The 27,685-nt window shown below is 42.1% G+C and overlaps 1 protein-coding gene across 1 annotated transcript in view; it reads left to right on the top strand.

Annotated features, from left to right (window-relative positions):
• LOC124620378 (endonuclease G, mitochondrial-like) overlaps positions 1-20,834 on the top strand; it is a 44,278-nt gene extending 23,444 nt beyond the window's left edge. Inside the window, 4 exon segments of the mRNA XM_047147054.1 lie at positions 6,964-7,008; positions 7,010-7,136; positions 7,214-7,363; positions 19,421-20,834. Of these exon segments, the coding sequence (XP_047003010.1) occupies positions 6,964-7,008; positions 7,010-7,136; positions 7,214-7,318 (277 nt within the window). The 3' untranslated portion in view covers positions 7,319-7,363; positions 19,421-20,834.
• Positions 20,835-27,685: the final 6,851 nt, after the last annotated feature.

The raw sequence follows: 27,685 nt of genomic DNA, 5'->3' as shown, positions 1-27,685 counted from the left end.
GTGCTTTAAGGATTGGAAGAAGCGTTGGCACAAGTGTATTGTATCTGCGGGGGATTACTTTGAAGGGGACAATATGAATATTGATGAATAAATACATATTTTTTCATAAAAATATAAAGTCACTTTACTTTCTGAACACACCTCGTACGAGGGGGGACCCAAAAATAACCGGAATTTCTTTCTAGAAAGCATATACTTTATTGTTTGGAAATACAACCTTAATCTCCTTTGAAGTACTCTCCATTAGCATTAATACAATTGTCCAAACGTTCATTCCAGTGTTCGAAGCACCTTTTAAATTTGTCCTCTTTGATACCTGCTGGCACTTTCATGACATTGCGTTTTACGTCTTCCACATCTGCAAAACGATTCCCTCTCAAGTCTCTTTTTCATCCTCGGGAATAGGAAGAAGTCCGAGGGTGCTAAATCCGGCGAATAGGGTGCGTGGGTAAAGGTAGTTGTCTTCGTTGAGGCCAAAAACTGGCGAAAGCTGAGAGACGTGTGCGCGGGAGCATTATCGTGATGCAAGAACCACACACCAGAATCCCACAAAGTCGGACGTTTTCGCAAAAAACTTGTGCGAAGCAGTTTCATAACCTCCAAATAGAATTGTTGGTTATTGTCTGGTTTTCATCTTTGAACGCATCCTTCATTTTGAGACAGGCTTGAACGCGACGATCCTTTTGATTTCCGGTAAGAAGCTTTGGCACGAATTTTGCTGCCACTCTTCGCATCCCCAAATCGATGGTCAAGATGCGCTGAATTGAGCTCCAGGACAACCCGGACAAGTTCTCGAGTTGGTCAGTTGTCCTGCGTCGATCTTCACTGATGAGATCACGGATTTGTCAATGTTGTCTTCACTTCGAGCAGTGGAAGGTCGACCAGAACGGGGCTGATCTCCAACCACCATTTCTCCCTTTTTAAACCGAGAAAACCATTCGTACACTTGTGTTTTACTAAGAGCATGGTCTTTGTAGGCTGTCTGAATAACCGCAACAGTTTCTGCTGCGTTCTTGCCAAGCAAGAAACAAAACTTCACTGCCGCACATTGTTCGTAAGAACTAGCCATTTCCTCGTGTCATGTCTGCAGTGTACGCACACTCAAAGAACTGCCAAGGAAACCACACTTCTCACTGTTGGGTGACTCTGCGTGGCAGAATGACTCAGCAGAGCTCCTACTACAACCCTCTAGCGGCGCAACTGGCTACTACAAGTACACGATGTGCAGCATTACGATTCTGGTTACTTTTGTATCCCCCCTCGTATCTACTTCCTTATTATTTAAAGTTAGAATTTGGTCCCGTATTGTATGAATCAGTTGTAAACATCCAGCGACTTAGAGTATTAAGTGTTTTTGTGCTTGTTTCTCTTCATAAATCTTCTGTCAATGTTATAATCTTCCCTTGAGATACTGTCTCCAAATCTAACACATTTTTGTTTATTAAGAAAGTTAATCATTATGTTTCTCCATTTTCAGCATTGAGTTTATGGTCATTGTTGGTGTGTATACATTTTGTTGTGGTTTTTATTCAGTTGCAGAAATTTCAAGATCCTCTAACTGTTCTGTTCTGCAGTTACACTGCACATTCATGTCATAATGCCATTTTTGGTGATATTGTCACATCAGAAGTAAAGCTTCTTCTCATTGCACCTTTGGTATTTGTGATATATTGGAACTACCGTTGCCAGAATCTTGTTAGTTGCTACTAAGAATTGTTGTGGTTCATTCAAAAGGCTTTAGCTGCTCATAGAAACTCCTTATAGTTAACTTTCTTCACATAGTTGCTGTACAGGGATACGGATGGTGCTAATCATTATCATCCACTTCCTACACTGTTGTTCATAGTTCACTGATGGGCGTTTTTGGTGATGCTCATCCCCCATCACTAGGTCTCATTTCGTTTGTATTAACAATATACACTACCTCTTGTTATTCCTGTTTTTATAGAGGAGTGCAAAAACACTGCACTGTGAAGTACTCTAAATTTTCTGGGTATACATGAATTTGCATTCCCAGGAAATATTTGGGTTCAACATAGGAACAAATGCTGATAATGGTGGTATTGGATTAATTGTTCCACATGTTTGTAGTGGCCAAAAACTGGTTGAACAAAATGAGATGCCACAGGAAATGCGTGCTTGAACATAAATGCAGATGCTAGCCAAACCTGTAGCTTGCTACAGTGTATTTGACCACAAACACCATCTGTGCAATGCCTTCAACACGTTACAAGTATCCATCATGATCAGAACAGTGTTCTTTGTACTTGTGAGTGCATTACGCGGGAGGTAAGTGAATTTGAGCATGGCAAATTGTTTGTGCTTGTGCGGGTGGGTGCTGCCAAAATGATGGTAGCCGAAGTGTTTGGTATTTCCAATAGACACCACATTAAATATTTTTACCATATACAAGGAAAGTGGAAAAACATCATCCACTACTTCATAAGGCAGGTGAAAATGTGTATTAAGTGATTGTGACATGTGATCATTGAAGAGGATTGTGATGGAAAATAAGAGGGTGACAGCTGCAAAAGTCACTGCAGAACTGAATGTTACACTCGAGAACACTGTCAGCACCAAAACGACATGAAGGGGGCATAATAAGCTGTGCAATACATAGTGAGCTGGAACTTCAAAACCACTCATCAGTGACGCAAATGCCCGTAACAGGATAATGTGATGCCGAAGTCGTAAAACCTTGACACTGGGGTAATGGAAGAAACTAATTTGTTCGGATGAGTCTTGTTTTGCAATGTTTCCAACTTTTTGCTGATAGCGAAACATCGCAGGAATTCGGTTATGGTGCTGTCTTCCAAGATTGCAAGAGCACTGTTCACACAGCTCTCATCGTCCAGGACTGGTTTTGTCAACATAAAGATGAATTGTCGCATCTCCCATGGCTACCAGTCACCAGATCTCAATATTATTGAACATATGGGGTATACCTTGGCGAGAAGGGCGTGATCACTATCCACCTCCAACATTGTTACCAGAAGTACCCACTATTTTGCAAGGAAAATGGTATAAGATTCCCTGGAAAACTGTACATGACCTGCATTTATCCATTCGAAGTAACGGGAAGCTGTTTTGAAAGCGAATGGATTTCCTACTCCCTATTAGGCCTGGTACTGCGTTGTGTATTTTTGCCCCCCCCCCCCTGTATATGGATATAGGGTGTTTTTAAGATGCAATCTCTCTTCCCCCCCCCCCCCCCAATATCTCTCTCTCTCTCTCTCTCTCTCTCTCTCTCTCTCTCTCTCTCTCTCTCTCTCTCTCTCTCCCTCCCCCCCCCCAATATCTCTCTCTCTCTCTCTCTCTCTCTCTCTCTCTCTCTCTCTCTCTCTCCCCCCCCCCCCCCCAATATCTCTCTCTCTCTCTCTCTCTCTCTCTCTCTCTCTCTCCCCCTCTCCCCCTCTCCCCCCCCTCCCTCTCCCTCCCTCTCTGCCCCCTCCCCCCCTCTCCCCCCCTCCCTCTCCCTCCCTCTCTGCCCCCTCCCCCCCTCTCTCTCTCTCTCTCTCTCCCTCCCCCTCCCCCTCCCTCCCTCTCTCCACCTTTCCCTCTCCGATGTTGGATGGGAACTAATACCCCAATAAGCAGGCATCGCACAGTTCTTTTTTTTGGCAGCGTTGCAGATGGGAGATCAATTGAGTAGCCTAGATGCAAAAGCCACTAACTGCATGATAAGTGAAACTGAGATAATTTTGAAAAACTTGTCTCATTCAAACTACTAAAGACTTCATTTCTTTTTGAAAAAATAATTTAAAAATAATTAATTACTTGGTATTAATGGCTGAAATCTGCTATTAGGTTTTATACATTAAAGTCATAAGTGAAATATTGACATAACGGTTTTTGCACCCAATTTATCCATTTAGCAGGCTTTGCAAACGTATCAAGCCAATTACAAAACAAACATTTTGTTGCAAAACCTGCTGTTTGGTCATATGTCAGGAATGACAGAAGGGTGGACATTAATTATTGCAAACGTAAACAAAATATATTTTATTTCAAAGCAGTCTTAAAACTCTACACAAATGGCATATAAAAATATGAAAGTGACATTATTTTACGACGACAAACTGCCTTATTTTACATCAAAAAGAGAACAAAAATGCATTTTAGTTTTTTTAACTTCTCCATTGTGCTTTCGACATCACAAGATATTGTAGAAAATAAAATATGCTCCAAATTTATTCTTATTCTTCTTTTTCCAAGATTTTAGAAACACAAAAATTGACAGAAAGTTGCATCTTAATTAAAACACAAAAAATTCTAGAAAATGAAATTGGTTGAAAATTGCTTTTAAGTGACATCAACTTCAACACTGTCCATCAACTCAAAACCATTTCCATTCATTCTGAGGGTTGGCAGTGGCAAGAGTGATAGGAATGCCTTCCTGCTTGTCAAATGCCTCAGTATGGAATTTGAGTTTGTTGTTGGTTGCCCAATCTTCACCAAAGTGGAGCAGATAATGCTTTTTGATGTCTCAAGAGTTTGCCTCCTGACAGCTCTACACCTGCTGTGATTGGTGTCAGGCTGTTTGCTTTGCTGAAATCTTTTCCCCTCTTCAGGATGCTCTTCATCGCTCCAGCTTCAAAATTGTAGGAGGACTCTCCATGAACTAGACAAATCTTCGTTTTTTTCTTTTCGTAAACACTTTTTTTTTGCGTTTTGAGAAATGTCAGTTACCAGTAACTTTAAGTGAGCCTTCCACCTATTCTTTCCAATCTTGAGCAGGGCATTCATATCATCCTAGACGTACTACCGTTGCAAATGTCTGTGTTCTGAATGTATATAGATGGGTTTTCAATGATGCTCAACTTGCAGAGTTGCCTTTTGATGTTACCAAGAAACCTGTCAGGTGGGATGAATGAGTAACCCACTATTGGGAACCACAGTTCTATTTCTTCTTGATTGTTGGGAGCTTTGAGAAGAAACCAGTGACTTAGCATGCTGGTCATCATCTGACCGCCACATCCGTTGGAAAACAACCGAAGTTTTTCACTTCTTTGGAGTTTAGGTGAGTTAGTCTGTGGTGTAACATTGACGCTGTTTGGTTTGATCCTTTGGCATATTTGTGTTCCAGCCAAATGTACGAAAAACACCGTGTCAGTTTTCTGGGGGAGGGGGGTCCTCCGAGGAGCCTTGGCAGACTGTAAAGTTGTAAATGTACATTTGACAGGAATAACGGGCCAGCTGGTATGGTGCCATTGGTAGTACTAGATTCTTCTGACAATCATAGCTTAGATCAAACAATTGAAAATCCAACATGGTGTGCATCAATACTATGAAAAAGATAGTTGCTAAGTTTTGTGTTAAACTGGAGCAGTTGGCAAGTGTGACCTTTGAAAAGTAAAAATGGGTTTGTGGCTAACATTCCTTATCAAGAGCATGGGGTTTTCGATGGCACAAATCATTTTTGGAAAACCGAGAACACATTGAACATGAACCTCACTCAGAAAGATTTTCAATTTAAAAAACTTACGAAAATGTCGTACGCATGCATGCTCTTGTGAGATCAGTCTGACATTTAACAATAAGGATGATGGTTGACCTGTTAAACTTATACTCTTTCATCATTCATCAAATTTGGACTGAAATTTTGCACATGCGAAAGGCTTGTGCCAAAGTGATGCCAAAAAGCTTCACAACTGAGTGGAAGGACACCTAAATGTGTGCATTGATCTGCTTGAGAGGATTGCCAACAACTATGAATGGTTCGACTGTGTGATCACCAGTGATGAGTTCTGGATTTTTGAATACGATGCTGAGACAAAGCAGCAAAGTGAAAAGTGGACACTGAAACATCTTCTTGACCGAAAAAGCTTGAATGAGTAAATCAAAGATCAAAACAATGCTAACAAATCAAAGATCAAAACAATGCTGATTTGCTTTTTTGACAATAGGGGTATCAAGCATAAAGAATTTGTTGCTCCAGGACAAACTGTCAAACATGCCATTGAAATGCTCAGAATAAGGGTGAGTCCAGTGAGTCCAGACATTGCAGACAAGTGGATGCTGCATCTTGACAGAATTTTTTACCTCAAATGGCATTCTTCTTGTTCCGTACTGCCCTCCCCCCCCCCCCCCCCCAACCCCTCCCCCCCCCTCCTACCTTCTCCTAATCACCTGATCTGCTTCCTTGTGACATTTTTTTATTTTCCCAAAACTGAAAAAGTCTTAAAAGGATGTCACTGTGGGAGTCTGGAGAGCATTCAAAAGGATGTGACAGACATGTTAACGGCCCAACCAGTTGAAGTCTTTCAGCGCTGCTATCAAGACTTGGACAACAACTCAGCCAGTGTATAGCTGCCAGAAGGAACCGCTTTGGAGGGGAGAACATACAACACTCTTGCTTGAAAAATAAATAAATAAAAACTTTGGTAACAAAAAAAAGCCTCATTACTTTCCTCACATGCCTCGTATGTTTGGGCAATGTTAAAAGGTAAGATATATACAAGCAGTATCTATTACTCACTGAAAAGTTTGGCTTGTGATTACAAGAATTTTAGCTTGGCCAAAATTTGAAGTGCGTTTTACAAGCTTTGTGTAGAGGGAGATCATTTTGAGCATCTATTGTGAATAAAATTAAGTTTAATTTTGGCACATTGCGTCTTAGTTTACACACAACTGAGAAAGGTGCACTGGGCCATTATATGGCAGCTGCCAAGGGGATTAGCTGTAGTACATCTCGCACAAATTGCAGCCATGCACTTGCCTCATATATCAAAATCCTCTATCTTAATCCTAGCAATTCCCTTAGATAATTATCATCTACCTATGACATTGTATTAATTTGTAATAGTGAACCTCTGTTTTTGTTTTTAAAAGACCGCAGCTGTTGATACACAAAGAAAGTACAAATCTCTCTGTAACTAATCCACTTTTTATTACTCCTATATTGTTTTTGTTTGGCTTACTAATGAAAACTTCACAGGAAACTAATTTGTTCTTTTACTGCAGGAAAGAAGATGATGGTAAAACATATGTTAAATATGAAGTAATTGGACCTTGCTGTTCCCACACATTTCTTTAAAGTGGTTGTTGGAGAAACAAAAGATGAACAACTGGAAATGGAGGCTTATGTTATGCCAAATCAGCAGATTGATGACAATACTCCACTCTCAGTGTTCCAGGTAAGAATTCAAAACACTGTTCTTGTGCCTATTGTTGAAGTGCAGGTAACTATAAAATTTTGTTTATGACTGTACAGGTCCCACCAGAAAGTATAGAGAGAGCTGCAGGACTACTGTTCTTTGATCAGATTTCGAGAAACAAACTCAGATTGATCAATGGTAAAAAGACATCATACGTTTAAGTAATGAGAAGTGGATTGTTACTTTTAGCAGTCATACAAGCAGAGGTACGTTGTCTTAATTATACATTTTTGAAGTATTTACATGTCTTGATTATTGACTATATTTTTGTGTGGGGGAAGTGACCTACCTTTCAGTATAATTGTGAAGGAATTACTACCTTTCCTCTTGTTAAACAATTATCTTCGGAAACCTTTATATATTTGATAATGTAGTTTATGTAGCTACTTTGTATATAAAGTTTTGTCAGCATTTGTAAAATGATGTTTCTCTTTCAGAGTTACTGTGTATGTTACGGTGCCATCTATATATTTAATTTCTTAACTGCCTGCTTGTATCATGAATTGCGTAGACTATGTCGGGGTATTTGTACAGAAAGGTTGTGATATTTATTACATTTAAATGAATTTATCAGTACATTTCTAAGACAAGGCACATGTCAAATGAGCATTGCAATAAGAACAGTTGCCACCCCACATCACAGCTGGCAAGACAAAAAGGGGCACACCTAGCCAAAGTATATAATTCTTTGTGCTTCAGTCTTAAGATACTTTGAATGTGAATATTACAACAAGTAAGAAGACATAGATTGCTACTTACCATACAGAAGGAACATTAAATTGCAGACACACACAATTAAGACACTGACGTAAGGGTCTTGGCCACAGCCTTCATCAGCAAAAGAGAAATGCACAGCATTCAATATACACAAACAAGCACATCTCACTCACACCTGACCGCCAACTCAGGCAGCTCAGGCCAGAATGCACCTATCAAAGAGGATGGAAGCAACAATCTGTAGAGGGCGGAGAGGGGGAAGGGATGTTAGTGTATGGGTGGGTTGAGAAAGGAATGCTGTCTGTCGGAGTGTGCAGGGACTAGAATGCCATCAGGTGCAGCGTCAGGAGGTTGTGGGGCAGGAAGGTGGGAGGGAAAAAAAAAAAGAGTGAAAAATGAGAGGAGCGGGGAAAGATGGTTGGATGCATTGGCTAAGGGGGCAAACAGAGGGTGTGAGATGAGAATGAGGAGGAGACGATAGGATGGGGGGGGGGGGGGGGGGGGGGGGGGTGGAAACTGTTGGGTGGTAGGTGTGGGCCAGTATGTTACCATAGGTTGCTGACAGTATAGTTAGGGGATTGGTATAACTACCAGTCAGGTGTCCACTAGGATTAATGGCCCCTGCTAAACTTTGGCCAAGAGCAAAGCAGACCACCCTGTGGCACAACATGCAGCTGAACATAACTTGCTTTATTTCAATGGCTGCTTCACTACCTGAGCCACTGGATCCTCCCCTCCATCACCGGCTTTTCTGAAGTGCGCAGATGGGTGTTGTCCTTGCAACTCCTGTAACTATTCCAGCCTCAACTTACATTAACATACTGCCCCCACACACTTCACCCAGCTGCATCCACCTCCTCTGTCTATCATCTTCTCCCCATTCTCATCTCACACTTGCTTTGTTTTTCACCTTCTGCCAATGCACCTGACTATCTTCCGCCTCTACATCATTCCTCTCTCCCCCCATCTATACATTACTATTCTTTCCCCTTCTCTGCCATTTCCAGATTGCTACATCCATCCCACATGATAGTTTCATTCTTCTCCAAGATGCTGGAGTTGGTACTTTTGTGTAGGTGAGATGTGCTTGCTTGTGTTTATGAAAGACATGTTTCTCTTTTGCTGATGAAGGCTGTGGCCAAAAGTTTATGTATGTCATTCAACAAGTGGTCTCCATTACTCTGAAAGTATTTATTTACCCGAAATCTGACATGGAGAACGTACATTTGCTGAAATATATTCATTCTCTTCACTTTACTTATACCACATTATTTAAAATGACTGAGATTAGCTGTTTTAAACAAACATTATTTAGCTCTTCATTAGTCTTTCTACTTTTTTATTTTCACATAATTAATTATAGATAAGGGAAATGTGAAACAGAATAAATATCAATTTGTGTTTCTGAATCTGAGCAGTTATGGAAGCCCTTTGTGACATGGCACTGACTTTTTCTGACAACTGGTAGTAGTTGACATCTTAAAATGGTTTTACTATGCTATTATAAATATTATTACTCCATAATTAATGCTATGGCTGTTCATTACCCTTCACTGTCGGAATTCCCCCCAGGGGCTTGCCACTCTTTGGCAGGTTCGTGTGTGGCTACCAGGGGGCCCCAGCATTTGCAGCGTTTTTTCCTGTCCGTACTGCATGTCTATCCTCTTGCTGTTCTTTTTCCCTCTCTTCGGGAACATGTCTAGGCTGTTATTGGGAATGTTCTGCATTGTCTGTCGCTGACAAACAAACAGTCTCACCTTTGTTTTACACTCCCTTTTCCTTTCTTTGTTTCCGTGCTTGATGGTCTAACTAAGGCCGAAATCCAATCTTACCTCTCTGATCAGTGTGTCATTGCCATCCATCGTGTAATGAAAATGGTAGATTCCTCCTTAGTGCCCACCCACTCTCTTTTTTTTCACCTTTGGTAGACTGGTGCTTCCGTCCAAGATCAAAGCATGCTATGAAATTATCACAGTCCAGCTGTACATTCCGAACCCGATGCACTGCTACCAGTGTCATCATTTCAGCCACACTAGAACATCTTGTCGACACCCAGCCAAATGTGTAACCTGTGGTAGGGATGCACACAAGGGTGATTGTCCGCCTCCTTCTCCCCGCTGTATCAACTTCAATGGTGGCCATGCTGCCTCCTCTCGTGATTGTCCCATGTATCTTGATGAGCGGGCTGTCCAAGGGATTCGGGTAAAGGAAAAAGTGCCGTACCCAGTAGCTTGCAAGTTACTGGCTAGTCGCAAACCCTGTGCTCTCCCGTCTGGCACCTGTAGTTCTGTTCCTGTTACCCTCCCTCCATGAAGGACATGGCCAGACAGTCATGCGACCTCAAATTGAGCTCTGAGGTTGTGAAATCGCCCAGTGTCAAGGTAGCATCACCATCTCCCCATCCCGCTGTGCAACAAACCATCAAACTCTCGCCTCAAGGGGCAAAGCCACCAGCTACACAACCAGTAGGCAGGAAAGGACAGGAGTAGTACTCCCATGAAGACTTCCTCCATCCTGAGTCTTCCTCTAACCAGAAAGGCTTGAAAAAGTCCACCAAAGGCAAACGGTCTTTTCCTTCGCCAACTCATAGATCCTGTTTGACTGTGTCGCCATGTAGCACCTTAGCCCGGCTGGCCTCTGTCTCGTCGGTGCTCACCACCAACCATTTTTCAGTATTGAACTCCACAGGGCAACCGCACAAACAAGCCGATGCTTCTGTGGACCCCATGGAGCAGGATCCTCCTGCTTCTGTGCCCTGTAATAGTGACACTACACCAGCTGTCACTCGGTGGCCACCGAGTTGACACCCCCACATCTCTTCCTCCTCATGACTGTACTCCAATGGAATGTTCGCGGCCTTCGGTCCCACAAAGAGGATTTACGGCTGCTTTTATCATTGCAGCATTCCCTTGTACTCTGCCTTCAGGAAACGAAATTGCGCTTTGAGCTTTCACATTACTCACCAATTCGTTTTGACCTTCCCCCTGAGTTTGGCATTCCATCTCATGGGGGCATCATGCTGCTCATACGGGATGACATTCATAGTTAACCCATCTCCCTGACTACCCATCTTCAGGCTGTTGCCGTTCGCCTTTTCGTTCCTCACCTGACTTTTTCTCTCTGTACCATTTATGTACCTCCGTCATTCGATGTCATCAGGGCAGACGTCCTTCAGCTTATTGGACAGCTGCCTCCCCCATTTTTGCTACTCGGTGACTTTAATGCGCATCATCCCCTTTGGGGTTCTTCCAGCACCTGTCAGAGAGGCGCCCTCTTGGCTGACCTTAACCAACTTAACCTCTTCTGCCTTAACACTGGAGCACCCACTTCCCTTTCAGACTCCTAGCACACCTATTCCCATTTGGACCTAACCTTCTGCATTGCCCAGCTTGCCCATCATCTTGAGTGGTCCATTCTTTCTGACACCTACTCAAGCGACCATTTCCCAAGTTCTCTCCATTTGCTGACTCCTACTCTACCCGCGTGCATGCCCAAATAGCAGCTTACTAAGGGTGACTGGGAGCTTTACTCCTCCCTGGTGTCCTTCGAAGAACAAGATTTCCCCAGTTGTGATGACCAGGTGGACTATCTTACCAACATTATCCTTACTGCTGCAGGACATTGCATTCCTTGCACTTCCTCTTTACCACAAAGTGTCCCATTGCCTTGGTGGACAGGCATGCCACAATGCAATTCATGCAAGGAGACATGTTCGCCGCGTTTTTAATTGTCATCCTACAATGGCAAAATCCATTCATTATATACAGATGCGTGCAAAGTGTCGTCACATTCTGCGGGACAGCAATTGAGCTAGCCGGCTTTCATTCACTAATTCTTTTAACAGTTCCATCTCTTCCTCTGTCGTGTGGGTCAACCTCCCGACGGCTCTCCTGGACCAAGATCCATTCCCCCATTTATGGCCTCACAGTAGCAGATTATGTTATCGTGGACCCTGTTGCTATCTCCAACACCTTGGGGCCACTATTTTGTGGAAGTTTCGAGCTCTTCCCACTATCACCCTGTCGTCCTCCATCAGATATGAGCGGAGTAGGCTCGGTTGATACTCTTCTCTTCTCTTCTCTGAATCGTGAGTGCTACAGTGCTGCTTTTACTATGATGGAGCTCGACCATGCTCTCAGTTCAACCCAATCCTCCGCTCCAGGGCTGGATGCCATCCACATTCAGATGTTGCAGCACCTTTCTCTTGTGGGCAAGCACTTTCTGCTTAACACACAAAACAGCACCTGGGTAGAGGGCATATTTCCCGGATGCCGGCATGAAGCCGCTGTTGTACCCATATCTTAGCCCAGTAAGGACAAAAACCTTCCTTCAAGCCCCATCTCTCTTACCAGCTGTGTTTGCAAGATGATGGAACATATGATTAATGTCCAGCTGGTGTGGTGGCTCGAGTCTCGCTATTTCCTGACGAATGCAAATTTTGGAATTCAAGCACGGCGTTCTGCAGTTGACCATCTTGTTACTTTGTCTACCCATGTCATGGATAGTTTTCTGCGGAAATTCCAGACTGTAGCTGTGTTTTTCAGTTTGGAGAAGGGCTACGACACCTGCTGGAGAACTGGTATCCTCCGTACTCTTTACATGTGGAGCTTCCGTGGCCGCCTGCTCTGTTTGCTTCAGGCATTTTTAAAAGATCGAGTTTTCAAGGTGCATGTGGGTTGTGGTGTGCCTCAGGGTTCTGTCCTGAGTGTCGTCCTCTTTGCTATCGCCATTAACCCTATCATGGCCTGTCTCCCACTGGGCATCTCAGGCACCCTTTTTGTTGACGATTTTGCCATCTATTGCAGTACTCCATGTACCAGTCTCACTAAGTGGTATCTTCAGCGGTGTCTTGATCATCTTTACTCCTGGAGCATCGACAATGGCTTTCGCTTTTCCACTGACAAAACTGTCTGTATGAATTTCTGACGACGCAAGTGGCTTCTCCCACCATCTTTACATCTTGGGCCTGTTACCCTTTCGTTCGTTGAAACTACGAAATTCCTGGGGCTCATACTTGATAGGAAACTCTCTTGGTCCTCCCATGTATCTTACCTGGCAGCCTGCTGTACGTGGTTCCTCAATGTCCTGTGTGTCCTCAGTGGTACTTCCTGGGGTGCCGATCGAAAGAACCTCCTCCATTTGTACCAGTCCCTTATCTGTTCGAACCTCGACTATGGGTGCTTTGTTTATGCATTTGTACGCCTATCCCTCTTACGCCGTCGCAACAATATCCACCATTGTGGCATCCGTTTGGTTATGGGCGCCTTCTATACCAGCCCGGTTGAGAGTCTGTATCCTGAAGCTGCTGAACTACTCCTATCCTACTGCCGTGATTTTCTCCTCAGCAGGTATGCATGCTGTTTGTCTGCCATGTGTGACCACCGATCCTATGCCTCCTTCTTTGATGATTCTTTTGATCGTCTGTATGGGGCTCGTCCCTCTTTGTTTCTACCTGGAGTCCTCTTCTGGAAGTTTCTACAGCGGTGTAACTTCACACTACCTGCACCTTTGCCGGTGGGAGTGAACCCTTTACCACCTTGGCTTCATGAAGTGGCCCATGTTAACCTTGGACTTCATTTGCTTCCTAAGGACACTACTCTAGCCTTGGTCTATCGCCTTCAGTTTAACAACCCTCGCATGGAACTTCGTGGTAGTACCTTTACATACACTGATTGCTCTCAGAGTGACCATGGAGTTGGGTGTGCCTTTGTCATTGGCACCCGTGTCTTTCGATACCAGCTTCTGTCACACTCGTCAGTATTTACAGCCGAGCTCTTCGCCTTGTATCAGGCCACGGAGTACATCCGGCGACACAGCCTTTTCAATTGTGTCCTCTGCTCAGACTCACTCAGTGCCCTTCAAATTGTATGTGTGCTGTACACCGCTCATCCCATAGTGCAGTGGGTCCAGGAAAACTGTCAACTGCTCACACTTAGTGGAGCAAGTGTGATGTTTCTGTGGATTCCTTGTCATGTCGGTCTGCCAGGAATCAAGGCTGCTGACACTGCTGCCAAGACTGCAGTCCTCTTACCTTAGACCGCGAGTACCTATATTCCCTCCGATGTTATCTATGTTGCCGTCTGTCAGGAGGTGTTGTCCTTTTGGTTGCCAATGGTCCTCCCTTCATGGGAATAAGCTCCAGATTATTAAGCCCCTCCCAGTGGCTCGGACAACCTCCTCTCGGCCCTCCCGCCAGGAGGAGGTTATTTTAACTCTGCTGCGTATTGGGCACTGCCTTTTTAGCCATTGTCATTTGCTAAGTGGCGCTACCCCACCACTTTGTCCACATTGCTCTCAAGTTTTAACTGTCTGCCACTTCCTGATGGAATGTCCATTTTTTAACCTTTTATATTCCATTTGGGTTTGCAGTCCGAGTTATTGGCCATTTTAGCTAATAACTTGCGGACTGTCGACCGCATCTTACTTTTTAACTGCCAATGCAATAGGGCGAAGGCCATTCAGTTTTTAGGTTTGGAGCTGAGTTTCTGTAAGGTGTCTTTTTTAGCCCTTTTTCCACATGCCTGTTCTTAGCTGTCTTCTATTATGTTGCTTGGGCTGACATATAGTCGTTTTTTAACTCCTCTCTGTCTTCATGTTCTATAGTTTTGACTTGGGCACATATGACCCAAGTTGTTTTTGCACCCAAAAGCAAAACAAAACGAACTGCCAGAATTGGGTGCTCATGTTTCTGTAAATTTAAATTATGAAAAGGATAGCTGCTACTCATCATGTAGCAGAGATGCTGAAACAAGACTGTCAGAAAGTGAGCTTTCGGCCAACAAGGCCTTCGTTGAAAACAAACACACACACACACACACACACACACACACACACACACACACACACACACACAAATGATTGCAATTCACACACAAATGACCAGTCTTTGGCTGCTGAAGCCCTACTGTGAGCAGCAGTGCATGGTGGGGAGAGGCAACTGAGTGGGGGCGAGGAGGAGGCTGGGGTGGAGAGGGGAAGTGGGGTGGGGAGGGTAAGGGATAGCAGGGTGTTGGTGGGGGATGTTAAATTGCTGCTGCTGGTGGGGGGTTACAGGGACGAGAGAGAGAGAGAGAGAGAGAGAGAGAGAGAGAGAGAGGGGGGGTAGGACAGCTAGGTGCAGTCAGGAGGTTAGACAGAGGACAGGGGAGGGGGTTAGTGGAAATGGAGGGAAGTAAAAAGGCTGAGTGTTTTGGTGGAGTAGAGGCCTGTGTAGTGTTGGAATGGGAGTAGGGAAGTGGCTTGACGGGGAAGGACAATGACTAATGAAGGTTGAGGCCAGGAGGGTTAGGGAAATGTAAGATATTTTGCAGGGAGAGTTCTCACCTGTGCAATTCAGAAAAGCTGTGTCTGTGGGAAGGATCCAGATGGCACTGTCTGTGAAGCACTCATTGAAATGAAGAACTTCGTAGTGGGCGGCATGGTCAGCAACTGGGTGGTCCAGCTGTGTCTTCACCACAGTTTTTTCGTGGTGCAGACAGGCAACTTGTTGGTTGCCATAACCACTTAGAATGCTGCACAGTGGTTGCAGCTTACATAGATCATATGACTGGTTTCACAGGTAGCCCTGCCTTTGATGGTACAGGTCACACTTGTCACTGGACTGGAGGGAGTATGTACGTGACAGGTCTTGCATCTAGGTGTATTACAGGGATATGAGCCATGAGGCAAGGGGCTGGACATGGGGGTTGTGTAGGGATGGATGAGGATATTGTATAGGTTCGGTGGGTAGCAGAATACCACTGTGGGAGGGGTGGGGTAAGGATAGTGGATAGGACATTCCATGAGGCAAGGGGCTGGACATGGGGGTTGTGTAGGGATGGATGAGGATATTGTATAGGTTTGGTGGGCAGCAGAATACCACTGTGGGAGGGGTGTGGTAAGGATAGTGGATAGGACATTCCTCATTTCAGGGCATGATGAGAAGTATTGGAAACCCTGGTTGGAGAATACGATTGTTGTTCCAATTCTGGGTGTTATGAGTCACAAGGGGAGTGCTCCTCTGTGGCCGAACTGATGTTCTTGTTGTTGTTGTTGTTGTTGTTGTTATTGTTTTTTTTTGGGGGGGGGGGGGGGGCAAACAGCGAGGTCATCGGTCTCATCAGATTAGGGAATGATGGGAAAGAAATTCGGCCATTCCCTTTCAAAGGAACCATCTCATTATTTACCTGAAGCGATTTAGAGAAGTCATGGAAAATCTAAATCAGGATGGCTGGACGTAGGATTGAACAGTGGTCCTCCCGAATGCGAGTCCAGTGTGCTATGCCAACTTGCTCGGTTGTGGCTGGACTGTGTGACTTCAGGAGGTGATGGGTGACTGGAGAGATAATGCATAGGAGATCTGTTTTTGTACTAGTTTGGAAGGGTAATTATGGTCTGTGAAGGCCTCAGTAAGACCCTCAGTATATTTTGAGAGGGACTGCTCATCATTACAGATTCAACAGCCATGGGTGGCTAGGCTGTATGGAAGGGCCTTCTTGGTACAGAATGGGTTGCAGCTGTCGAAGTGCAGGTATTGCTGGTGTTTGGTAGGTTTGATGTGGACAGGCATACTGACGCAGCCATCTTTAAAGTGGTCGTGTTGGGTTTATTAGGACCAGGTGAAGTGAATGGAGGAGATGATGATGAGGTTCTGGAGGAATGTGGATAAGGTGTCCTCACCTTTGATCCATATCATGATGTCACCCCAGTTGAGGGGTTTGGGATTCTGGATGTTTAGGAAGGATTCCTCTAGATGATCAATGAATAGGTTGGCCATAGCCTTACCCTGGACTCCTTTGTTACTAATGCCTTCTAAGGAGAAGTAATGGGGTGTGAGGATGGTGAGAATATAGTTTGTCGTGGTGACAAGGAAGGAGGTTGTTGATTTGGAATCTGTAGGGCATGGGGTAAGCTGGTGTTCAGTAGCTGTAAGGCCATAGGCATTAGTGCTGTTAGTATAAAGGGGGTGGCATCAATAGTGATGAGCAGGGTACCATATGATAAAGGAACCGGAAGTGTGGAGAGTCGGTGGAGCAAATGTTTGATATCATTATGTAGGAGGATAGGTTGCAAATAATAGGCTGAAGGTGCTGACTTACGAGAGCAGAAAGTCTTTCACTGGGGGGGGGGGGGGGGGGGGGGGGGGGAACAGTAACCGGCCACAATGGGACATCCTGCATGGATGAGTTTATGGACTTTAGGAAGCATGTAGAAGGTAGGAGTGTGGGGAGTGGTAGGGCTGAAGAGAGAGATGGACTCTGGGGAGAGGTTTTGGGACTGGTCTAAGTGTTTGAGGAAAGACTAGATATCCTATGGGATTTACGGCATGGGGTGACTGTGGCAGAGTTCGTAGATGGATGAATCTGACAACTGGCAGAGTTCCGCCAGGTAAGATTCGGAAGGATGTAGGTTGCAGTAGTTACTGGGAGAAGCTTGCACAGGATAAAGTAGCATGGAGAGCTGCATCAAACCAGTCTCAGGACTGAAGCCCACAACAACAACAACGTCCTTGTGATTCAAAACAACAGTGGTGGAGCCTTTGTCAGCTGGTAGGATTGTAAGCCCATGTTGAGGGATTTGGGGCTTGATGGTGAGGCAAGGTTCGAGGTTAAGAATTTCTGGAAAGTTGACAGTAGTGATTTGGAGACAGTGGGGGTGGATCATGTTGGATGGAGGAGTGAACTGAGAGGTAGGTGGTACGGTTCAACATTGGTCTTTGGTTGAGTCTGATTTTAGGGTTGATGGTGAAAAAGCGTTTCCAATGTAGGGACTAGGAGAAGCAGAGGAGGTCTTGAACAAATTTTGCTTCAGTGAATTTTGGAGTGGGGCAAAAGTGAGCATGTGGACTGATGCTTCTGTGGGGCTAAGGCCCCCTGTCAAACCTCCTGATAGTACCTAGCTGCCCTACCCTCTCTCCATCTCGTCGCTCTATGCCCCCACAAGCAGCACTTGACTGTCCCCCAACGCTACCCTGCTCCTGCTATCCCTCCCCCTCCCTGCCCCAGCCTCCTCCTTACCCCCACCACACAGCCTCTCCCAGCATGCGCTGCTGCTCAGTCTGGCCTCAGCAGCCAGAGATTGTGGTTGTGTGTGTGTGTGTGTGTGTGTGTGTGTGTGTGTGTGTGTGTGGGGAGGGGGTCTGTTTTCGACAAAGATCGTGTTGGCTGAAAGCTCACTTTCTGACTGTTTTTGTTGTGCTTATCTGCTACTCAGCATCTCTGCTGTATGGTGAGTAACAACTATCCTTTTCATAATATTGTTACATTCCATCCTGGATTTTCCATTATTTGTGAAGTTAAATTTTTAGACATATTGACGGTGTGTGTGTGTGTGTGTGTGTGTGTGTGTGTGTGTGTGTGTGTGGGTGGGAGGGGCGTCACTTTTTATTTTCTAATTCATCGTTTTCATTCACCAATTCATCTTTTTTATTCACCAGAGCAGTAATGTCTCAAAATAATGGACTGATACTAGTAAATCAATATGGTCTACACTTTTGTTTTGGTCTTTATATTTGTTTCTAAGTGAAATATTTTAGTGTGTTGTCTAATTCCTCCCGTCCCCCATGTCTGTTCTGTTACCGTTCCCAGATGTTCATTGCAGTTTGCAGACCACAATAAAATGTATTTGAAACACTATCTTCCCTAAATTTACGTTGTTTTTACACACTTTAAATTTTTTTAATCTTTGAGCTTGTTATTTTTGCTTGAAACTTCTTGCAGAAATTTCAGATAATTGTACCTCTGTATAAACTTCCTGGAATTTTGACATACATATATAGGTAATGCACTAATTACATATTGCAAACAAGGCGTGTTCTTTCAGCTTCACAATTTCTTCATTCAATTATTATTTTTTTAAATTGCTGTCATAAGGCACAGATACAAACTGGTAACTGCCAACAATTTCACTATTGAAAGGGAACAGTGTTAAAAAGATAGCCTGCTATGCACCACACAGAAGAGGCACTAGGTGGCAAAATACAACGAAAAAGATTGCTACATATTATTCAACTATTCATCAGACAGTACACGTGCACGCACATGCTCGCGCGCCCACACACACACACACACACACACACACAATATGTGCAAAACACGAAGACAACAGTTGTCTACGTCTGATGAAGGGCTTAGTCTGACGATAGAATATTATCAGTAGCCTCTTTCAGTGTGCTTGTCTGCCACTAAATGCTGCTTCTATGTGGTGAGTAGCAATCTATCCTTTTCACTTTGCTGTTATTCCATTCTGTATTTGCTATTGAATCCAACATTTAATGTTCATATAAAACAGTGTGTAACTGTATGCTCCACCAGTTGAAATGGGGACATTCTGGGGTAGCGTAATAGTTAGTTGTAAAATGGAGAAAGTCCAGGTTTGAATTTTGATCCTGGTACAAATTTTCGGTTGTTCATTCAGACACATATGTAATCAATTATTGTACCAGTAAATGTGATCATTACAATCTTTTTATTTATCTTTTATCTTGTCCAATCACAGAAAAATTGACAATATTCCAATTGATCTTTGAATGACAGCATCATGTATAATTATGTTACTCTTCATTACAGATGGATTGCAGCTGGTTGCAAGAATTTCTGTGGCAGTTGGACGGGAAGCTAGTCATGGTAGTTGTAATGGGATTAGTTGTTCAGATGCATGTGAGGTAACCTCAACATAATCAATATATACTGTGTGTGTGTGTGTGTGTGTGTGTGTGTGTGTGTGTGTGTGAGAGAGAGAGAGAGAGAGAGCGCATGAGCGAGCGCAGGGTTGCCACAGGTTCTGGAAATTGGGAATTTCAAACAAGTCAGGGAAATCAGTGAAATATCAGGAAAGGTTGGGGGAAAAAAACACTGGAAGAATCTTGTTTTTGTCTCAGTAGATGAAATGGTATGTTTACAGAGGTGGCATGCATCGTTACTGGCTGAGTGCAGCTGAGTACGTGCACTGCTTCCCTACTCCTTCATTACTACTGCTTCTCTCCTTCCTACCACTCCCCTCAGCTTGCAGTCAGTGTTGCAGTCTTGCTGCTAGCCTAGCTGCTGCCGACAAGAGGCAGGGAGGCATGAGGAGCGGTTTGTTTCGATCTGATTGTCAAGACTAATGCAGTGGCTGGAGATGGCGGTCATATGTACATGAGTTGTGATTGAGTGTGTGCTCTCATTTTCTGACAAAAGCTATGGCTGAAAATTTAGTTGTGGGTGTGTGGATGTATTTTCTACAAGAATGTTTGCAGCTCAGCAATCATCTTTACAGTGAGTTGCTACCTAAGTATTTGAACAAGTTATCAGTTGCATGGATTGATCACAGTGGTCTCATTTCATCAATATGTTGTCTGTGGCTAGTGAATAGCTGGCCACATGAGTGGATTTTCGTGATGGGCCAAAACCGCAGTCCGTTTCTGCGGGTATCTGTAACGGATCAGGCCTGCCGATCTGATGCCATTTGGTTCCCACTAATGTGCAGGCCCTGCCCGTCAGATCTAGTTTCACCAGCCTGCCTGCAGGCTGAGTCTGTTTGTGTGTGGCGTAATGCAGTGGATTTTTATGGTTTATCCTTGGACCCAGGACTGTAGTGCTCCTCGGCAGGCCAAAGGCCACAGGTGATGGATTTCAGGTATTGTGACTGTCTCACCGCAAGTATGTTGTAAAAGTGTGGCATTTTATAGACATTTTATTTGATCTAGAACATTTTGGCACTTCAAAAGTAGTTTATATGTTAGAAAGTATGGACGATAAGAGGAAGAAAATTGCGTCAGTCTATAGCAGTTTGTGCTCTGTGTACTCGTGTATTTCTTGAAAGAAAAATCACAAAATACCTGTAAAATAATGGATATACCACATTGGGTAATAACTAACAATAATGAACATAGTAGAACCAATATTTTATTTGCGGTCACCTACAGTGTTGGTTTACACAATTCTTCCCAGCCTTATACACTTCTTCCAAGAGGCCTACTTTTTTCTGAGGTTATTTCTGAAATCAGTGAAGGTATTTTAAGTCTATCTTGCGACTCCAAGGAAATGCATATTTTTGTCACCAAATGTGTGTGTTTGTGTGGTTTTTTTTTTTTTTTTTAATTGAAATGAAATAACATCAGTGGTATTATTAAATACATGTACTATTTGGCTTACTTTCTCCATCTAAAAATAGTTCATTACAAAAGATGTTGATGTTAGTACTTTAGATCTTTGCTCACATCAGGAAACACCATCTGCTTGCAAGTTTTTTTTAGATATTTCCTCATTTGCATTATTGTTTCTTGTTGTTATGTAGCTGCAAAGACAAACTTGTGTCTTAACTTACCCTTGAGATCTCAAAATTTGTCAGAGAAAAATGCTAAAACTTGTGTGGAAATCAGGGAAATACCAAGGAATTTCACTTGGGAAAACTTGTGGCAACACTGGTGTGTGTGTGTGTGTGTGTGTGTGAGAGAGAGAGAGAGAGAGAGAAGAGATTGGTAGGTAGGTTGGCTTTTGCTCTTTTACCATTGAAGAGACTTTGAGAAATAGATCTCAATGCAGAATTTACCTGCTGTTCCTAAAAATTTAATATATCTGAACTAGAAGTAGAGCTCTATGCAGAATTTATCTGCTGTTCCTAAAAATTTAATATTTCTGATCTTGAACATATGGCTAATATTGTCCAAGCATACCTATGAATATGAATAACAATGAAAGTTCCTCTAAATACAAAAGAAATTGCCTGTGCTCAGTTTGTATTTTAAAATGACATGATTTGTTACCAAAATAAAGCTATTGTCTGGTTCATATTTGTTTGGTGTCACAGTAATTAATGAGCTGGAGGTAAAAGATACTATGGCTGAAAGGTTGTGTTATGGCTGTTAGGTGCAGACTCTATATGTTTAATGAAGTGGTCGGTGCAACACACCGGAGTAACTTCTTAGTACTGATTAATTTTAACACTGGCGTTGACTTGAACTGATTTTTTGTAAGCTATACCGTGTTGTTAGTTACTTTGAGCAAAGCACATTTTTCTGATATTTTAGTTAAGAGTCAACAGTGATTTGCAACAGGCTCCACTCAGTCATATCATTACTTTGTCAGCCAGCACCAGAAAGTTCATTGAACAGTGATAAAGATTTATAAGAAGAGTTACATATTTAGTAATGTTTATTTATTACCATATTTTTATTTACTTAGCACATCAGTATTTCAAATATTTTATACTTGTTCATCTTTTAATGTAGTTTTCAATAAAGATGTTTTCAAAAGCTATAGTTATTTTTAATTATTTATTTAAAATACTTATTTTTGTATGCTTTTATTTTGAAGCATCATCATCACACTCACACAAACGTTTGCATTCAGTCCTTTTTCTCTTTCCTTGCATAAGCGTTATGGTGAAATATTGAGGTGCATCATTTTTGTGACTCGTGACTATTCATCTTTATCTGCTAAAATTGAAACTACCAAGCATCCGTGAATAAAACAAATCTCCAAATGCTAACCCTTCTGTCTTAGGTATGAAAGGAGAACAAATATCCTTTAATTGACACTTTCATTTAAGTTCTTAAAAATGGCAACTGAAACAGTCTCAACAAATTAATAACACCCTTTTCAATCGATTCTTCTTGGTTGAAACTATAGTGGGGCACCTGTATGAATGAAATAAGGTGGAACAAGTCATTTTTCCAACACATGGCAGGGATGCTTACAGCAGCCAGTAATATACAATGAAGAAACCGTTAGTCTTGGTTGCAGGGATGTATTTGTTATTTATTTACCAATGACACGTATTGCCTGATTGAGGCATCTTCAGAGTGGCTGAATAGTAGATGGTGTTAGGTACATGGGATACTGAGCATACAGAATGCCCCAGCAAATAAATGCCCTTGTCAAATATCTGGAAACTTTGCATAATGGCCTTTATGAGGCATTGGACATAGTCCAATGGATGCAATACAGGATCAGGCCTACATAATTTTGTCACCATGCAATTGTGTTGGGGGTGTAGTTGCTCATGTCTGGGCTATGCACATAGTACTATGTGTCAAGCCCAGACATAAGCAGTTACACCTCAGACATGTTTGCATGTTGACAGACCTTTGGAGACCTGATCCTGTTTTTCATTCATAGGACTACGTTGCATCCCTCAGCAAGGCTATCGCGCAATGTTTCCAGATATTTGATGAAGGCAGTTAGTTGCTGCGACATTCTGTGTGCTCGTATCCCATATACCTAACACCATATAATATTCAGGCAAAACTTACAGGTTGTCAAGTCAGCTCAAAAGCTTTTAATTTGTCCAATGTCACACCATGGAACTTGACAGGCATCACATGGTCAGTACAACCTAAAAAGGCCAGTATCAAAAATGAGAGAACAATATCAAGAAACTTTGAGTGCCCCCCCCCCCCAATAGTGATACCTTGAGCAATAATGAGGTCATGATAGCAACCAGTGTGCATAGTCTTGTAGTAATTTCTGATCTTGTAGAAGTGTTTCAGAAGTACAGATCTATGGACAAGGAGCGATTTTAGTTTTCCATGGAAGGAAATAACAAGAAGTAAAGGAATTGAGCCTGTGTATATGTGGAAACTATTTTACACCTGAAAGTGGTCATTCATGGATGATATTTTGTAACTTGGATAGAAACCTGATTCAAATAGATTTGAAATCGGCAACTAGTGCCAACATGTTAGTGTATGAAAGTGAATGGTAGCAAAAATATTTAGATGCCTATATTCTTGCCAGTGTCAGTGTTTATCCTCCTGCAAAGCAGTGCCAGCAAACAGTACAGGAGCCAAGCAGCATGTTTAAAAGGTGGAAGTCCCATCCAGTTCTGCCTTGTAATGCTCCGTCGAAACTTCAAAAATAAATAAATAAAATATCTTTGTTTTTATGGTGGGTGAGTTGAACTAGTGTAAAGCTGTTGGGTTTGTGGCTGAGTGAGTTCATCGAAATGGTGGTACGTTTCAGTGAGTGAGTGAGTGTTACTCCTGTCATCTTCTGGTGAAGAAGCTACAATGTAGTGGGAATGACACTCATTGAAATGTAATCCTGTTTCAATGAATTCATGTCTGAAACCCTGAAAGTTTTAAATACCCTAAAAAAAAATTCAATCTCTTTCATGACGTGTGTAAATCATATTTTTTTGCTGGGATCAGCTTTCTCAGAATTCTTTTGACCACAAGAAATCTCTGTGGCATGGGCACCTGTGTGATGGAAGTAAGCACAAACTGGCATTCTCATCACAGTTCAGTAAAGGAAACTGTGATGCCTGTCACGAGTAGGGCAAAGCGGCTTTTGTGTGCTGTTCAGTCTGTCAATGTGTCTTGAAGTACCAGTTTAAGCAAAAATTTGTGCACACACTGTCACTTTACATAGAAATGATTGTTAGCATTGTACTGTTTCTCCTGCGTGGACTTGGCTTTAAAAAAAAAATGTAAACTAAATATTACGATAAATTTTATATATAATTGACAAGTACGCCAAAGAAGGAGAGAGAGAGAACTACAATGGACATGGTATTCCATGGACTCTTGCACTTCTGTGCATGAGCTATCTTTCCTTTGTCATTTGCTTATCTTATCTGCTTGGATTCGGACCTAAGAGGACGTTCTTGTGTAAAGCTCATCTTGCTGTACCAGCTGATAATGTAAGTTGTACTTAAAACTCAAAAAATATAATGGTCATTTTGTCAAAAGAATTGATTGTCTGATACCTAGACTGTCTTAAGTAGATATGTGCCTTAACAAAGAATTTTCGTTGTTAGGTGCCATCTTAGAAAAATCTTAAACATTTTTCTTTTAGCTCATCTACGAGACGGTTAGGACAATTAACTTTATTTCAGATCCCACGAGACCGGAGGCAGCTACTAATAATTTAACACTTCTACTTACAGATTTTCTTTATATAACGAGATAACATCCCAGGCAGAAAAGGTCTGGTCGCAGGATTCCAGTTCCATTATGGGATTTCATTTGTAGATGCTACTCTTGTTATCTTATATTGGGGAATCGAGACGAAACCACGATATTAAGTTACATACTACAGTAGTGTACACTGAACAGACTTGGCAAATATTCTCTGGTGCAATAAGCACACAACTCCTCACGAGCCTAGTGTTGGATAAATTAGAAAACGACAATTAATTTTCAACGATTAAATAACTACTCTGAGAACTGAGCTAGTTTACCGAGTGCTCATACACGTTGGGCTAAATTAAACAACATATTACACTGTTAATAATATTTCTACATTAGTTATTTCTCTTTTATGCTGAGCCATTGCATTAATGTGTGTTTCTTTTTTGTATAAGTCACGGCTCATATTTTATTTTATTTTATTACATTACACTAATAGTCACAAAACAAATAAAAAATTTTATTTTATTATATTACAGCAAGAGAACTTGACAGTGAAATAGTATATACCACAGCAACTTTATTTGAAAAGTCAACCATTATCACAGCCCAAAAATGCTGAAATCTTTCTAGTATTGGCTACTCATGGTCAGCAACACCAACTAATTACCTCCTACCTTCAGATTATGGCTCGTGTGTATTGCGAGGAGAATGCAACAAGTGCCCGCTGTCTTTATGGTGGCAACTGAGGGGGCAATGTTGACACACTTGTGCAACTGTCCCCATGGGATCAATTTGGTCTCTGGACCTCCATTCCAAATAACAGCACCATACCCCTGCCTACACAGCACCATTTTGTGTTAAGATGCTCTGGAATGGAAAATAGATTAATGGTGTCAGGAACTTTCCATTTACAAGTGCAGGATTTGTCTGATGTTTGATGGTTATCATGGAAGACTGTGGGGATGGCCAGGTAGCAACAAATGTTTCAGGCCCTCTGTTCCATGAGTTCAACAAGGAGATGTGTCTGTAATGTTTTGGACAGGGTCGTGTACAGATGTAGGGCATTACTCGCTGCAATTGATTGTAATTAGAAGGACATGTTGTTTAGGGACAGGATAGTCTGACCAATTCTCCAGCACTACAGTCAACATTTTACAATGAGTTTGTCTTTCAAGGTGGTGATGCACAAATACAACTTGCCCACCATATGAATTACTTCCTCTTAGGAGCAGCATGGTTTCCTCAACTAGTTTCACACCACTATTGCCACATTCCTTACACTGCAAAGCTTTATTTATTAGTTCAAATAGAGCAGAGAGTTCAACAATTAAAAAACCTGAATCAATAGTTTGGCGTCTCTCTATTATCAGCATTAATATTGTCAAGACCATTTTCCAAATATTTCAGTTTTAGCTTCGAAACACTTGGAGTAGTTGAAGCTGATTCAAGTGTTGTATCACATTGTGTTTCAGTATTAGCACAGTTAATCCATTTGGTGAACCGATTTCCATAAGATTTACATTGTTTAACACCAAACTTCTTAATTCTTCCCATTGCTTTCAAGTGGAATAAGAAGCTCACGCACGTAATAAGAAACTCGCACACACAATTACTTCACTGTAAAAAAAATATTTGCACCAAAACAACAGAAAACAATGACTAAACTCTCTGTATAAATAAAAGATAAACAACTGTAAAGCTTTCACAGGTTAGCCAACATAGTGGAATAAAAATTCATAAACAAAATAAATGAGAGCAAAACTATATCTTTAACAGAACTGAGTGTGTACCATTGGGACCATGTGGTGCAAGTAGCCATGTTGAAATTCCTCTGATTTTAGTACTTTCTGTGGTCCATTTTCCTGGAAGTAACCTTTTTCTCGTTCAGAAAACTACAGGCAATTTTTTAAAGACAAAAATTAAAAAATTGATTTTTTGACAGTTACTCACGTGCAAGTCCCCTTAAGCCACTGCATTTGACGTAGTTGACAGAGGGAAGTTAAGACAATGATTGGTGAGAATTACATCTGCACTTGCCAGTAAATTTATTGAACTTTTGAGTTACAGTTTGTGGCTATAACAGTATTTAATCCAGGAACAGAAAGCATCCCTATAGGACCCAGGAAAAGAAAGCATGCCTATGGGGAAGATTGACAGGTGTAGCAGTTAAAAGTGAGAGTTGGGATTTAACATTATAATCTTTGACCAATGGTGGCTGTACCACAAAGACAAAGTGGAAATCATCAGTACGTCTGATGGTATCACTGTACCAAAACTGAAAGAGCAGTTTATTTTTTCTTCACTTTAAATGGATCCATAACAGACATGTTAGTGATGTGGAAGTGGCTACGTCGTTAAGCTAGATTATGCATTTCTTTCCTAAAAAAATGTAATAACAATGGATATACAGGGACTCTGTTTTTCCTATTGCAGTAATGATTCTGCTCACAGACCATCCAAAAGATATGCATTTTTTGAAGAATGTAGAGTAGAGGTTTATCATCTCAAAAATGAAACAATGCATAGTACTGCTTTAGCCCCCAGAATCTCTGTGCCTGCCTTCAAAACATTTTCAAGGAGGCATACCATGAAGTCTACAATAAGCAGATTGAGAGAGCGTGAAGGTAACTGTAATGACAACTAGGAATTTGATCCACTTTTTCAGAACTTTCAGAGTGCCTTTTCTTATACTACAAATACTTGGAATCTCAATTAGATATGTGTTTGTTTTGCACTTACCTTTCAATTTCAGTTTGTTTCGCTTTTTGACTAGAGTTATTAGTTCATTTTTTATATTTTCATTTTGTAATTAAATAAAGTGTTATTTAAATAACAAAACTAAGAAATCTTTAGTAGAAAGCCAAAACATGGATGAAACTCTCAAAGATATACGATGATGGGAAGTAGGATGGTGAAGGCCAGATTTACATTTACAATAGCATGAAAATTGGAAACTTGAGTTTTGAAGAAAGGAGAATGAGAAAGATACTTCAAAATCAGA

The sequence above is a fragment of the Schistocerca americana genome, chromosome 6, assembly GCF_021461395.2.
Source record: "Schistocerca americana isolate TAMUIC-IGC-003095 chromosome 6, iqSchAmer2.1, whole genome shotgun sequence".
Classification (NCBI taxonomy): Eukaryota; Metazoa; Arthropoda; class Insecta; order Orthoptera; family Acrididae; genus Schistocerca; species Schistocerca americana.
Note: the sequence above shows the minus strand (reverse complement) of the source record. Positions and strands in the feature narration are given on the sequence as shown.